The sequence below is a fragment of the Chiroxiphia lanceolata genome, chromosome 5 (genome assembly GCF_009829145.1).
Source record: "Chiroxiphia lanceolata isolate bChiLan1 chromosome 5, bChiLan1.pri, whole genome shotgun sequence".
Classification (NCBI taxonomy): Eukaryota; Metazoa; Chordata; class Aves; order Passeriformes; family Pipridae; genus Chiroxiphia; species Chiroxiphia lanceolata.
Genome location: NC_045641.1, coordinates 29465928 through 29479120, shown reverse-complemented (window position 1 = coordinate 29479120; position 13193 = coordinate 29465928). Strand labels below are relative to the sequence as shown.

At 39.8% G+C, this 13193-nt stretch overlaps 1 protein-coding gene across 2 annotated transcripts in view; it reads right to left on the bottom strand.

Annotated features, from left to right (window-relative positions):
- Positions 1-778: 778 nt before the first annotated feature.
- The window catches only part of PDZRN4 (PDZ domain containing ring finger 4), a 240369-nt gene continuing 227954 nt past the window's right edge, over positions 779-13193 (bottom strand). For both annotated transcript variants that reach the window (XM_032689495.1, XM_032689496.1), the window contains 3 exons: positions 12801-12902; positions 9308-9424; positions 779-2945 (listed from right to left, as the gene is read on the bottom strand). In XM_032689495.1, the coding sequence (XP_032545386.1) occupies positions 1419-2945; positions 9308-9424; positions 12801-12902 (1746 nt within the window). In that variant the 3' untranslated portion in view covers positions 779-1418. The remainder of the gene's footprint in view (positions 2946-9307; positions 9425-12800; positions 12903-13193) is intronic.

Genomic DNA, 13193 nt, shown 5'->3' with positions numbered 1-13193 from the left:
TTCTGCACCTAATCCCGCTATAGAAAGCACTATCAGGAGCTGCTGTTAGTCAAGCACAGGGACAATCAAAATAGGGCTATTAGGCAAGGTCTTTGACCCTGCTGACTACCCAAGGCTAGTCATTTCAGCTTGCTGTAACTCACTGGGTTGCAGCTCACAAGATGTCCCAGTGGCAGCTGAAGTGCCTCTGCTGCATGGAGAGACAGGGACATCAAGCACCAAGACAACAAGTTGTCATTGCTCCTGAGCCCCAGCCAGCTCCCACTGGGACTCTTCTAAAAGACATGGATGCTCCTCAACAATAAAGCTAAACTCTCAACTCATTTAGTTGCTTTTCATTCTTAACTTTTCTTAACTCATCTTCTATGAAAATGTCACTCCTAGTTTTTCTTGCACAAGATTTGGCTCAAAGTTAGGCATATGATGTGTTTATGTTTTGTATGTGTAGAACAAATATGAAGCTCAGCCAGGGAAAGGACTCACAGTAGTTATGTGACATCTTACAACACAGTAATATACCAAGGAATCATTCAATCAACTAATTGATTGGTAAAGAAAAACCTTTCCAGGTAAGGAAAAACCAGAAAGACTTGCTCAGTTCCTATGGGTTCTGCAAAATGAGAAGCTAATTCATAAGAAATAGCCTATGGAATTGTGTCCTGTGTTCTTGAAATCTCTATATGCTGTAAATACCATGCAGAGTGAGATGACTCATATTTTAAAGGCAAATACTCAATTTAAATCAAAGAACTCCTGACTTTTTTTTTCTTAAAGATAAGCAATAATTTATTTCTCTTTCATCTTCACAATTATCACAAACTGTCCAGATACATGACCAATGCCACTACATAACACAGGAGAATTGCCCACTTACACTTTACTTGGACAGATACAATTGCAATTTACAGATTAAATGTACTGTACAATGTGTAGTTGGAAAAACGTCAGTCTTATCTATATGATGGGATGTGGTATATGATTTATAAACAGATTCAATCTCAGATGTAAAACTTTAAAACTTGTTAAGCCAAGGATACAGTATAAAGCATTTTGTTTTGGTATTTTATCGTTACTAAAGTAGAAAAAGCAAACTTAGAGAAATAAATCCACATCTTAAGTTACAGGATACGTATTAGGTTAAGAAATTAATTGGCTTCTCCACTTTTTTTTTTTGCTTTGCTTTTTTTCCTCTTTTTTTTTTTTCCTACAAATGAATATATGAATATATTGCAGGATAAAGAAAGACTGCCAGATAAAGAAGGTACCATTATATGAAAAACAAATGAAAAATTACCAGGTAATTTTGCTTACAAAAAGATCAAACTATAAACAGTCACAAAATATATAAAAACGCCACATTGAACGAGGCAATCGTAGTCTACCTAAACTGGTAGTATACTCTCTGAAAGAAGTTGCGTTCATACAGTAGTAACTGATAAAAAGGCATTGTGCACTCTTGTGCCATCTGGGGATTTAGCACCATGTGTCATCAGTTCTTGGATTGTCATCCAGTTGTCCAAGATTTTCTTGTTTCTCTTTTTCATCATCTTTTTGTGACTCAGTTCAATAATGTTGATTTCCTTTTTGCCCTCACTGCCACTCTGTGGACTTTCCTTAAGACACTCCAGCCTGCTCCTCATCATGAACTCCCGCCGCCTCCTCTGCTCCTTAGCTCGCACCAAGTGTTGCTTCCGCTCTTCTTTGCTCCAGTAGCGACCCATCTTCATCTCACTCATCGTATCATCATCTGTTGTCATCCCACTGCGCTCTTCTTTAATTTTTAAGGCACGTTCCTTCAGGATTCTGTCTCGAACTGGTCTCTTTGTGATGTACCTCGTCCCATCACTCCTTATTTTCACTTTCCATTCCATCTTGGGCTCTGCGCACTTCTGTGAGTCTTTGCACATGCTCACCAGGCTGAGCTGGCTTTGGGCGTACTCCACAGCAGACTTCTGCTGGATCAGTTGCATATAGCTTTGGTAATGCTTTGCATGAGCAGGTATATTCCCGTACCTGTAAGATGAACTATGATATGGAGACAAGTAGGGAATGTGCTCATTGCCCTGCCTTTCCTGGTCTGTGAATTTGCTGCTTTCTGATGCCAGCACTGCATTCTCAACAGCACTGTTTTGCTCTGTAGGTTTGGTTTTGGCTGAGGCTGTCTCTCTGTTGCTTTGTCCTGAGGATGACTGATTAGCCACTATTGTGCTCCTCAGGTTTTTCCTATTGGTTATGCTAATCATCCTCTGGAGAGAGTTATCAGGGGATCGCTCCACTGTCAGCGGAGTGCTCCTGCAACTTTCAGCTGTGTTGTAGGCACTGGAGCTGTCCTTGTCAGACTTCTCAGGGTGCTCCATGATGTCATCCAGTTTGCCTCTTTGTACATCTATGCTGGTGTTATAATTCCTGAAACTTTCATCATGTAAAGCCCAAATGTCTCCATACTGATCTCTCACCTTTTGGAGCTGGTGAGCTTGCATAATATTCTGGCATTCAAGTTCAATATTCCTCAGTTCCTCGTTGAGTAGCTGCAGCTCATGCTCCACTCCATCTTGCTCTCTTCTGTTGCATTCTATCATGCTGCTTGAGTAATACAGATCATACTCTCCATGATTTCGAATCTTGCACTTCAGTTCCAACAGCTGCCGAAACCTTTCACATTCCTCCTCTGGGTTTCCTATGAAATCAGATTCAATGTATTCCCCAGACACAAAGCTTTTATTGCACTGGAGCTCAACACTGCCTAACATATCCTGGCTGTGGCCCAGATCCCGTTTGCTCTGCAGGACAGTGCTGTTCTGCTCCTCAGGTGCATTTTCTTGCTCCGAGCTCTCATCATTACGGAGACTTTCATCTGTAGGTCCCACCCCGCTGTCCTTCTCATGATTGTTGGATGATGAGGTTGCAGTGTCTGTAGTGCCATCTTCCTCTTCATGTTTCTTTGGCTAAAAAAATGAGCAAACCAAAATGATTATCAACTGCAGACCATATTACAGGAGGATATTTTCCAGATCTGTTTTGCCTAAACAGCTGGGCTCTGATTTAAGCTGAATTAAAATAGATCACTAAGCAGCACTCCTACTGCTCATAGCCTTTAAATGTTTCTGAGAGTCATGCTGTGGTGGCCACACCAAGAAAAGTAGGTGAATTACAGTACTAGTGACATAGTTTTTGAAGTCTGGAAAGAAATATTTCCTCCTCTATCTAAGCCATTTCTTTGCAGTGCTTAAAGATAATGATCACCAGATGGTGTGCTGGTTTTGATTCTGGATTATGGCCAGAGGCTGGTGGAGCTGAAATCTTCTCAAACTTGGGAAAAAGCTTCAGTATTGGTATCAATTCAAACAAACAAAGCAAGCAGCCAATCAAACTTATGGTACTAGTACAACCTAAGAGGGTGCAAGAAGACTACTGTTTCTTTTTTTAATCAGTGAACTTCTTTTTAGCTCCATGGAGATAGGCAGGGTTGACCTTGCAAAGAGCTAGCTGCACCCTCCATGGCCCTCTCTCATACTTCTTGTATTCAGTAGCCTTTTCCTGAAAGAGTGTTGATTTTGAATTCTAGGATTTTGCTCAAATAAACCTCAATCCATTGCATCCCTGGAGACTACTTTTGTTCCGTCTTTAGAGTTTATGTTCCTCAGAAATAAAACCAGTCTTTCACTATTAAGTACAGAACAACACTGAATGCTTTGCCATGGGCATAACGTCAAGCTGTTTGGCTTTTGATTCACACTCCACTCACTGTACCTCACCTGTTTATATTCTCAACCTATTTATATTCTCATAGAAAGTGAGATAATACCTCTCTGAAGAGACAGACACTTTATTTTTCAAACTAGATTAGCAAATAATCATGTAGAGTGCAATTTATATGACCAAGTACCTTATTGTACACAGTACCACCCAAACGCCATGTCTCTTTTAGAAGGTATAATTGCATAATTATGCATAATGATGGCAAGAATTGAGGGAGAAAAAGGGTACAGTGCACCAAGTGAAAGGAAACAAACTCAAAGAGGCTACTGTCATAATTCCCTTTTTATCTACTTTGACAGACAGTAAAACAGGATGAAAATGTCTCTCCTGTCTCATCCTTTCTCTTCTCTTTATGTGCACCTCATGATCACCCACCCTTCATCTGGTTTTGCTTCTTCAACAGCTAGGAAAAAATAATGGCCTAGTGTCAGAAAACCAAAAATAGTCTCCATCCCCAATTCAATGTAAGAGTGGAATAAAACAAATATTGAAAGAAACACACCATCAGAAGAATTCAGTGTCTGTGAGAAACCAGTTAAAAATTTCTGAAAAGATGCTTTAGGACATCTAGGTTTAATTTCATATTTTTCTAGTTTACCTCCTCCAGGTGAGTGGTGCTACATATGCTATTCTGGTTCCTTCTCTCACCTGCTTTGGAGCTGCTGCAGCTTGTATGGACCTCTTCTGCCCCCAGACCTCTCAGCAGAGAAGCAACTCCAGTCTGGGTCACCTACACTGCACCCCAGCCACTGCACTGTGCAATCCACGTTTCTCACTGCTCTGGAAAATATTTAACTCCTGACAGGAAGGAGAACAGCTCCACCAGCCAATGGGCCAGCAGTGCTGCAGAACAGTCAGGAATTTGGGTGCCTGTCCCAAATACAAGGATTCACACTATCAAATGAGGATGGCGAGGATCTGCTCTCTGACCCTGAGGGTGAGTGACATAGCGCAACTTGCATCTATATGATTAAAACTCCAAAGACGGTGGCTTATCCATAATGTGAATGTGTTAGCACAGTTACACAGCTTGCAGGAACTGAGTTCTGTGGTGTTTCCTCTAATGTTTCCAGAACGGTGCTACACCACCAAAGCATATATTTGAGCACTTCTGAAAAAAACCACTTAATGAGGCTATTTGTATAGATGTTGGAAACAGAGTTTAGAGTTCGGGCCCCTGCAATCAACACTTTCAGAATTAGTGGCTCTTGTTTTCCATACCAATTTTGTCAATAACTTAAACTTTGCTCCTTCAACTTCCACTTGATTTAGACTGATTGAAAGTATACACTGCCATCTAGTCAAGTTACCCTATCCAGAATTAATACACACACAAAAAAGATGTAAACAAAGCAAAGACATTTTTTCAGTCTAACAGAAACCAGATGGGTGGAATTGATCTGATGAAATATAAGTGACTACAGTACAGGCATCTGAATGTCAGGTAGTCACTTTGGGTTCCCCTCCCAGAGGGGAAGAAACGAGTCCCTATACAATCAGATTCTTCTCAAACTTTAGCAGACATCCATATCATATTAAATCTTTCCTTAGTATGTGGATACTTGCAGATAATTCCATTAAGAAAATGGAAAGTAATACGGATATTTATTGTACTGCATGTTTGTGAGATACATTTTATTAAAAAATCCACTTTGACTCAAGTAAGTTAGTCTCTGGAATTTCTGTCCTGGACTTTTAATGCTTTCCTGAGTTCCTAAATATGTGTAGATTGAGCAGTCTTTTACAACATGGGATTATTTTAATTTTATTTTGAAAGTTAGCAAGCCTAATTCCAGGTTAGAAAACAAGAAAAAGTCCACAATTGTCAGTATGTTGCTTTTTCTGGTGTTATCTATTATCTATTCCACACAAAGTGTTTGTTTTCAAAAATATATTGTCCACCTCTTCTACAATTACTTCTCTTTGAAATACCAAAAGGCTCCTTAGGCCTCAACTTTGTAGTGAGAGCTCAGATAATGAGAAGGGAAACCCAGTGGTGCGTACAATCAAGCAATAAATGAACCTCAAAAGATTCTGCATTTCAGCTCCAGCAAGCATTCATGCCTATAAAATGGCTAATCTTACAGGCATTCAGGCACTGTTCTATTCTCATTTTACAACTTATGATGTATATTGGGACTCAAAACCCAGATTGCTACTAAATTCTGAAGGTAGTAAGATTCAGTTGAAGGGTCTAACAAACATAGCTGCTAGTGCAATCTCTGCTCAGTCTCTGACAGCGAGAGAGAGACTGGCCATAGGGAGAGGAATCTCCAGTGTCAGGCTAACCACTCCAGCCATGAGGGAAGTTTGGAATTGATTTCACTGGTGCACTAAAAGGCCTCTCTAACAAAAAAAATTATTTTCCCCCAGATATTTTCACTTCATTTCAGCTTTGAATGAACTAGAATGATTTTTTTTTAATCCAATTCTTTCTCTTCTTAATAGGTTTTGATATATTCCATGATACCAATAAGAATTTCTGCATGGCAAATGTATGGTATTCTTCTGAAAATTATCTCTGCTGCACAATGAACCATGATGTTGTAAAGGGGAAGGAACACAATGAGTTATAAAAAACGGAGAATTACATCTTTCCTCAAGGTTTATTGAACTATTCCATACAGAGAAGATACAATTCTTGACTGAATTCTATAGAGTGGGTCAAAGACATGACTATATACTTGATTCTTCTATTACAAACTGTACCAAACTTTTCTGTGAAAGCTCACATTAAATATTAAAATGGCATTCTGTAAAACAGACTCATATTTGGAATAATATTCTGATATAGAGTGTATTCATTCCTTTAGCTCTAAGACTCATGATGACAGATGATTATGACACCAGAGGACTGAGTTTTTGTTCACTAAAAACAAAGCTGGTCTCCATGGCCATCTGGGGAGCTTGAAGATAGTCAGATTGGCCACTGGCAGCTGCAATAAGAGCAGTTTCGTAGCTCCAATGGATTGTGTGATTCCCCTCAGGAAATTGCTAGATTTCCCAGCCTAACATGAAGTAAAGAACCAGTTTTCTGTCAAGTCACTATGTAAAGTCTAGAAAGGCTGCAGCTGTCACAAATTACTGACGCCTCATTACACACCAAGCTGCATTTGGTTGACTCAATTACTCATCAGAAGGGCAAAGCAATGTCTGGCTGTCCTAGAATTACTTCAAGCAACCCAATGTCAGATACTGACAAGCACAAGTGACCATAATGTTTTTCAAGTGTAACACTCTTCTACAGTAACATAAAATCTCAAAAGGGGAAAAAAAATATTCTTGGTAAAAGATCAAAATGGGAAATAAACAATATCAACAGGTTCTGTGAAACCATTTCACAGAACACCACTGTTTAATAGTTAACACTATCCAAAACCCAAATTCAGTGAAAAAGCCAAAACTTGACAAGAACTTTGGAGTGGAACATCACAACTATGAAGTGATTTCAGGGGTCCCAACATGTCACGTGAGGGCCTAGTAGGAGTTTGTAGATAGACTTGTTCAGGAATTTCTACCAGAAATGGGGGTTTTGTGAAAATGTCACCATGCAAACGAATTTGCTTTGCAAATAACAAGTGTTCTTTCTGACAGGAAATCTTTTGCTATCCAAGATAAAATTTTGGTTAAAACAATAAAGAAGATGCCACATATCAAAGTAGGTATCAGTGCAGCACATTTGACCTGGGAAACCGAGGCTTGCATCACTGCCTGGAAAAGAGAGTCACAACTAAAAGGCTCCTATAAAACCTGTTGCAAGGCTGGCTTCACCTCTGACCCTGGAGTTATTCCACTTCATGTAAGTAATTAAATGTTTATAAGATCAAAGATTTGTAATCTGATCTATCATATTCCATGTAATTGACTTATTCTGTCACTGTCTCTGTCCCAATGAATATTTAATTTATGCACAATGAATAGCTTTAATAGGAGCTATCATGTACTCATTAGCCCAGCGTCAAGGCTGGAGAGGAGTTCAGGAGGAAACTGAATAGATGCACATTCAGACCCCCAGTGTGGACCAGATCCTGAGGTATCTGAAGCCAAATAAGCTCCCTGGTTTCCAGAAGAACTTATGCAGCCTCACCTTGAATATTGTGTGCAGTCTTGGTCACCACAATATAAGAAAGATATTAAGCTGTTAGAGTGTCCAAAGTAGGGCAATGAAGATGGTGAAGAGCCTTGAGAGAAAGCCATATGAGGAGCAGCTGAGGGCACTTGATCTGTTCAGCCTGCAGAAGAGCAGACTGAGGGGAGACCTCATTGCAGTCTACAACTTCCTCGTGAGGAGAAGAAGAGGGGGCAGGCACTGATCTGTTCTCTGTGGTGACCAGTGACAGGGCTTGAGGGAATGGCCTAAAGTTGTGTGGTGCAATAAGAAGTGTCAGGGGAGGTTTAGGTTAGACATTAAAAAAAGGTTCTTCACCCAGAGGGTGGTTGGGTGCTGCAACAGGCTCCACAGAGAAGTGGTCACAGTACCAAGCCTGATGGAATTCAAGAAGCATTTGGACAAGACTCTCATGCACGTAGTGTGACTCTTGGCTATGGTCCTGTAAATGGCCAGGAGTTAGACTCGATGATCCTTGGTGGTTTTCCTTCCAACTCAGCATATTCAGTGATTTTGTGATTTTGTGAAGAGAGAAGGCTCTCACAGTCTTTCTCTTCACTCCAAAGAAAAATGCCTCAGGCTGTTTGTGAGCAATTCAGAATGGGGAAAAAAATTGTAAGACAAAAGTTCTGTCGGTAGAAAACCAGTTTCTCCCCAGCGGCAGAATCCAGAAGCCAGGAAATGAAGTTGGATTTTATGTCTTTGGCTCCACACAGGTGTGCATGCTGACAGATCATCTGATCCAGGAGTGGACACTTACACTTTCCACAACAAAGTACAAGTGAGAAGACCCCTTGATGAAACAAAGATGTATGGCCTCTTTGCCACAGTCACACCGCCTACATAACATATGGCCAGGTAAAAGTCAGGACAGCAGCAAGCTGAGACTATGCTAACAATATGCTTATTTGTCTCCATTAACAAAACAAATGCCGAGCTGTGCACTGTTGGTGTAAGAAAAATACACTTTCATTACAATAACACCTGTTGTTTATTTTAAATACCTTTTCCATCTTGTTTTGCAAGCTCTCTGATGCAAGGCTGTCTCGTATCTTGCATGCATACAGTGAGAGGAGCACCTATTTCAGCTCAGAGCTCTAGGTGCTACACTGATAAAACTAATTTAAAACAATTGAAACAAAGTATAACATCATAAATTCTGAACAGTTCAGCATTAAAGCAAGAAAGCAATATTATTCTGCGTGTTCAGAGAAAATGAGAAACCTGCACTTACCACACAGTCTTAAATTGTTTGCTAACTTGCTATACTGGGCCTAAGCATCTATTGTTCTTTTCCTTACCTACAGCGTGCCAGAGTTCACAGCATTTTAGTGACAGAAATCTATCAAAGCCTTTGACTCCATTTTACAGCATACGTCTCTATTAATAAAAAAGTATACCTAGCAAAATTTCAAATTATATGTTTAGTAGCAGTCCTACCTGCTCCACCTTGTTCGCTGTGTACTGCATTGCTTCATTATGCTGCTCTTCCAACATTTCCAAGTTTAACTCCTCTAAGAATTCATTCCTTTCATCATCCAGCCACCCTTCCTCCAGCTGCAAAGAATACATTAGTATATTATTTTATGTTAGCAAGGACACATGCTAAAATAGAGTAAACCCAAATGGCAATGCTCGACTAGTTCTTTTTATCCTAATGATTCTCTTCAGAAAGCCAGGCGGAAGGAGTTCACGTCTCAGAAAAAGGAGAAAAAGAAGGATAAAAAAATTGGACTCTTATGCCTTTTATCCTTTCGTAAAACAGTATGACTGATTTTCTCTCATAATGAAGGAGACTGCACAGCACAGACATTATTTCCTTTCAAAAGGTATGAAAGGCACAGCACATAATCCTGAAGCTGTCATGTTCATTACCACAGAGAGCCCCCACACTGAAAGAGTGGCAATGTTACTAATAGGGCCAGGAGGCAACCGGTCTCTTTTCTCTAACAACCTCCATCCCAGTGCTGTGCCCTGCTGCTGCCACCTCAATAGAAACCTTATGCTGTATTTCTGTCACCATTTTCCCATTGATCTTCCAGGTAAACAAATAAGAGAGCAGGGTCACAGAAAAATGTGGTGACTTGAAGGGAGGCAATTTTTGTTGTCCCATTCTGTCTGGAAGCAAGGCTTATCCATTTGTTTGGGTTTTTTTTCCCTGAGTGTAAAACAATACTTTGACATTTGGTGAAGACAGTGTTGCAAAAGGACAGGAGGGAATGCTATGTTTTCTGTCAAGCGTGTATATCCTCTTCCTGCACCCATTTTACACTCTTCACATCTTTCTAAACTGATACAACAGGCACCCTGGCCTAAAACGTTACCTCTTCCTATTTGTTCACTATGCACATGTGTGAACATGGTGCACATCCATTTGTATTTGCAATTCCTTGCCAGATGGCACACTGCATCGAAAAGAAAAACTGGTCAGTGGCACTCCTGGCTGTAACGATAGGATTGTAGCAGAAGGAAACACATTGTTTTGTCATTGATGAAGAAAACAGATGATGATGGTGACGAAAACATGCTAGAAGGGAAAATCCTCAGCATTAGGCAATTAAAAGACTACCAACTACTCATGTCCCAAGACAGTAAGAGCAATGTAGCACAGGCCAACACCTACAGCAGAAGTAGCACTGTCTCAAAGCCAGAATAGCTCCGGTCCCACATGTCAGTCAGAAAAGTTACACCAAGCCAGCAAGTGGTAGTTACAAGCTACACAAGAAGTGACTGATGCTGTGCAGTACTTCTAATCGAATACAGGCAGGAAACCAGTGTTTCCTTTACAAACTCTGTTGTGGTTTTGCCCATGTCAACAAACTCTTTCCTCTCATAAAGATATAAGCCTTTTCACAATGCCCTTGGCAAAGCCGGCCTCCTACAGTTTGGGATTAGGAGGAGACTACTTTTCTTAAGGACATACAATTTTTGTTTGTCCTTAATGAGACTTTCAAACTATTCTATGAAACATCTGGTAATGGCCACTGGTTTTCTTTACTTGTCTTGTTTATTTTTTTCCCCAAGGAAAGAATGAACACAGCCGTCCTCAACCCTAAAGGATTCAGTTTAATTTCCCTCATTTGAGGAAATTGCAGATCAACAAATCTGGAAGATGGAAGTTGAACCTCATTTGGGCCAATCTGCTGCTTTGTGGCAGGCTCAGTATCTAACTAATGAGAACATTTATGCTATGTAACAGTTTTTAGAATAAAACTAATATATGGCTTAGCATACATGTGCACTACATACACTGCATACACATACACACATCAGAACGCACACCCAGGGGTGTGTGAGCTCCTCTGGTGCTGTCTCAAACCTAATCATTCATCGTTACTCACTGCACGAATACATGGTCAGAGAGGTTTTCTTCCCTGTTACCGAAAGAATGTGCTCAGCAGTCACCCTTCAAGACTGCATTTCTGCCATTACCATTTTCTATCTAGAAAAGAAAGCCTGCTTAATCCTGCTGTCTTTACCAGAGTGAAAGCAACGCAACTAGCAGAAATGAGTTGACAGCCTGATCTCTGACATACTCTGGCTTTTCCAAAGCTTTTGTATGAATATGTTCTTAAAACACATAAACTAAACAAAAAAAATCCAACCCTGAAGTCCCAAACCTAAACCAAACCACATTTTATAGTTTGTAAGGAGCATCTACATGGGAAGCTACATTGGTACAGATAAGTAATCCCTTAACTCAGATAGATGTAATTTTTTCATGTTGACCAGTCTAAACAAATACAGAGAATGAACTTTCCCTGAGCATGTATCTTATAAGTGGGTGGGTTTCTGTTCCCTACTGAAAAACAATAAGTTGAAAAAATTCTTTCAAAATTCTGCAATTGAGGGCTACAATTTTGCAATATAAACTGAGGTATGGCTTTTTTTTTCCTGTACTTTGTCGCCAGTTTTATGGGAATTGTTTAGATTCTTGAAAAACATAAAGGAAATGAATGCTGACGTTGTGACTCCTTTATAACTACTCTATTGAAGCAGAGATTCCAAGTCGCACTGAATTACACTTACTTAATTTAATTTATACAGAGTATGCAGCTAGTGAGACTGAGTCAGATCAATAGCATGAGAGACAAAGGGCAACATAACCAACTCTGAATTGCTGGCAGATAGAACAGTGAAAATATAATGTCTTTATGCTTTGCAAAGGCCTACAAATGGAATATAAAGAGAAGTACAAACAGTAGTCTTCTACCATTCTACCTCTCCTTTAATCTGATGATGAATCTAACATCTGCCCCCTGCAGTGATATTAAAAATTCTTGGCATGGTAAGATTCTTGATGTTGGCATAATCTTATTTTTAAAACCATAAAAATGTTTCTAAAGCTTTTGAAAATGCATCTCTCAGGACGCAAGCAGGTTTTTGTGACCAAAGTGCTTTAAAACCAATTTGATTCCTGTTTGCTTAATGGTATTGTAGTGAAAGTCCTATAATTGGCACATAAACAAATCATTTACATGCCTGCTTATAAGCATATAGCATAAAAAGACACCTCACCAGTGACAAGTTACAGCTTTGTGTAAGTTCATATAAATTATAAAGTTCTCATAAAAGATAAAATTGACAAAGGTAAGTATGGGAAATTTATCCCCTGAATAAATCAGAATCATGTAATGAGTAACATATAGTTTTCAAGTTCTACTTCATATTTTACTAATACCATATTAGTCCTGCCAGCTTTATTTATACACCTGTTTACTCTGCTGGAAAAGAAATTGCTTAGTTTGGGGAAAACAAGCCCTAATAATATCATATTATTTTCTTTGCTAGCTAAACAGGGGAAGCTCCACAATTGTCTGTTTGCTCCTTTTGTCAGTAACTTTGGCATTCCTATTTCTTGGCAGTTCATTAGTTACAGTGACAGTGCATGGTATAACCCAGGTTCTGGCTCAGTGCATCTATTTAGTCTAACCTGCATCTCTGGTCTTGCAACCAGCAACACAATTTTCTTGCATTCTTCGCTGGAGAGCAGTGCCACTGCCTCTTCACGATTCTGGACATCTTGGCCATTTATCTAGAAAACAAATGAAAGCACCACATTAGTTTCTATTTCCACAAAGCAATGCACAATAAAGGGCAGATATCAGCTCATTTGTGCTGAATGTATGGACAATGAAAATTGTGCAATGGGCTCATCTTCAGCCCCTCAGTGGTAAGTGCCTTCGCTCAATTATGCGCTTACTGTAAGAGCTGTATTGATCGTTGAAGGATGGTGGACATCAGAGGAAGCAGTTATGTTCATAAATGTCCAACCTGCGCCCTGGTAACATACATCTAGCAACACAATTAACCAGCCCCTGACAGG